Source organism: Trypanosoma cruzi, genomic scaffold (genome assembly GCF_000209065.1).
Source record: "Trypanosoma cruzi strain CL Brener 1047053516555 genomic scaffold, whole genome shotgun sequence".
NCBI classification, from domain to species: domain Eukaryota; phylum Euglenozoa; class Kinetoplastea; order Trypanosomatida; family Trypanosomatidae; genus Trypanosoma; species Trypanosoma cruzi.
In genome coordinates, this window is record NW_001849085.1 from 8,126 (window position 1) to 10,563 (window position 2,438).

Sequence of the window (2,438 nt, forward strand, 5' to 3'; positions counted from 1 at the left end):
TACCGTGCCACTTTCACAGGCGGATCGAGGTCGTACAGCTGGCTTCACATTTTCCCCATGACACTGTGGAGTCCCACGCAACGTGACAGCGGACGCGGATACCGTCATGGCACGATCCCTCCCGCAAAACTGCGCCAATGCCTAGCACGTGGACATCCTCACTCCAGTCGGACCAACGTACTGGAGGGATGCCCAGAGGACACAGGAAGGCGCACACACCGCGTGACAGGCGCTTGTCGGTGTGGCGAGGACTCTAATACTGTTTCCGACCGGACATTGTGCCCCGAATGACAGCTGTGCCCACCGGGAAGATACGACCCATGCCCACTCTTCGACCGTCTGCAAAAGCCCTGCAGACCACAAGCACCCCCTGTGTCGGTCGCGCCACCCATCCCTCACCAACGAGACCGACCGTTGCATCGCCTGTAGTGGTCTAAATTTTTGTTTCCAATTATGAATGGTGGGAGTCAGAGACACTCTCTGTCAATATCTGTTTGCGTGTTCACACACTGGACACCAAACAACCCTGAATTATCCGCTGCTTGGAGGATTTTCGCGAGCTCTTGCCCACACGGGTGCTGCACTCGGCTGATCACTTTCGAGCGGCCGCTGCATCACACGTTGTGGTCCAAATTTTTGTTTCCAATTGTGAATGGTGGGAGTGAGAGGCACTCTCTGTCACCATCTGTTTGCGTGTTCAAACACTGGACACCAAACAACCCTGAACTATCCGCTGCTTGGAGGAATTTCGCGAGCTCTTGCCCACAAGGGTGCTGCACTCGGCTGATCGTTTTCGAGCGGCCGCTGCATCACACGTTGTGGTCTAAATTTTTGTTTCCGATTGTGAATGGTGGGAGTCAGAGACACTCTCTGTCACCATCTGTTTGCGTGTTCAAACACTGGACACCAAACAACCCTGAACTATCCGCTGCTTGGAGGAATTTCGCGAGCTCTTGCCCACGAGGGTGCTGCACTCGGCTGATCGTTTTCGAGCGGCCGCTGCATCACACGTTGTGGTCTAAATTTTTGTTTCCGATTGTGAATGGTGGGAGTCAGAGGCACTCTCTGTCGATATCTGTTTGCGTGTTCACACACTGGACACCAAACAACCCTGAATTATCCGCTGCTTGGAGGAATTTCGCGAGCTCTTGCCCACGAGGGTGCTGCACTCGGCTGATCGTTTTCGAGCGGCTGCTGCATCACACGTTGTGGTCTAAATTTTTGTTTCCGATTGTGAATGGTGGGAGTCAGAGGCACTCTCTGTCAATATCTGTTTGCGTGTTCAAACACTGGACACCAAACAACCCTGAACTATCCGCTGCTTGGAGGAATTTCGCGAGCTCTTGCCCACGAGGGTGCTGCACTCGGCTGATCGTTTTCGAGCGGCCGCTGCATCACACGTTGTGGTCTAAATTTTTGTTTCCGATTGTGAATGGTGGGAGTCAGAGGCACTCTCTGTCAATATCTGTTTGCGTGTTCACACACTGGACACCAAACAACCCTGAACTATCCGCTGCTTGGAGGAATTTCGCGAGCTCTTGCCCACACGGGTGCTGCACTCGGCTGATCGTTTTCGAGCGGCCGCTGCATCACACGTTGTGGTCCAAATTTTTGTTTCCGATTGTGAATGGTGGGAGTCAGAGGCACTCTCTGTCACCATCTGTTTGCGTGTTCATACACTGGACACCAAACAACCCTGAACTATCCGCTGCTTGGAGGAATTTCGCGAGCTCTTGCCCACACGGGTGCTGCACTCGGCTGATCGTTTTCGAGCGGCCGCTGCATCACACGTTGTGGTCTAAATTTTTGTTTCCGATTGTGAATGGTGGGAGTCAGAGGCACTCTCTGTCACCATCTGTTTGCGTGTTCACACACTGGACACCAAACAACCCTGAACTATCCGCTGCTTGGAGGAATTTCGCGAGCTCTTGCCCACACGGGTGCTGCACTCGGCTGATCGTTTTCGAGCGGCCGCTGCATCACACGTTGTGGTCTAAATTTTTGTTTCCGATTGTGAATGGTGGGAGTCAGAGGCACTCTCTGTCACCATCTGTTTGCGTGTTCAAACACTGGACACCAAACAACCCTGAACTATCCGCTGCTTGGAGGAATTTCGCGAGCTCTTGCCCACAAGGGTGCTGCACTCGGCTGATCGTTTTCGAGCGGCCGCTGCATCACACGTTGTGGTCTAAATTTTTGTTTCCGATTGTGAATGGTGGGAGTCAGAGGCACTCTCTGTCAATATCTGTTTGCGTGTTCACACACTGGACACCAAACAACCCTGAACTATCCGCTGCTTGGAGGAATTTCGCGAGCTCTTGCCCACACGGGTGCTGCACTCGGCTGATCGTTTTCGAGCGGCCGCTGCATCACACGTTGTGGTCCAAATTTTTGTTTCCGATTATGAATGGTGGGAGTCAGAGACACTCTCTGTCAAT

General features: G+C 53.0%; 1 protein-coding gene across 1 annotated transcript, besides 1 other annotated feature; it reads left to right on the forward strand.

The window, feature by feature from the left end:
• Positions 1-2,438: a sequence feature (areas not merged during assembly with more than two copies in the genome that could not be assigned to a particular haplotype).
• On the forward strand, positions 454-2,438 carry Tc00.1047053507931.9 (uncharacterized protein; the record flags this gene model as incomplete). Its single annotated transcript, XM_797619.1, has 1 exon — positions 454-2,438. A coding segment is annotated over one exon (1,985 nt), but the record flags the coding sequence as incomplete, so codon positions are not given.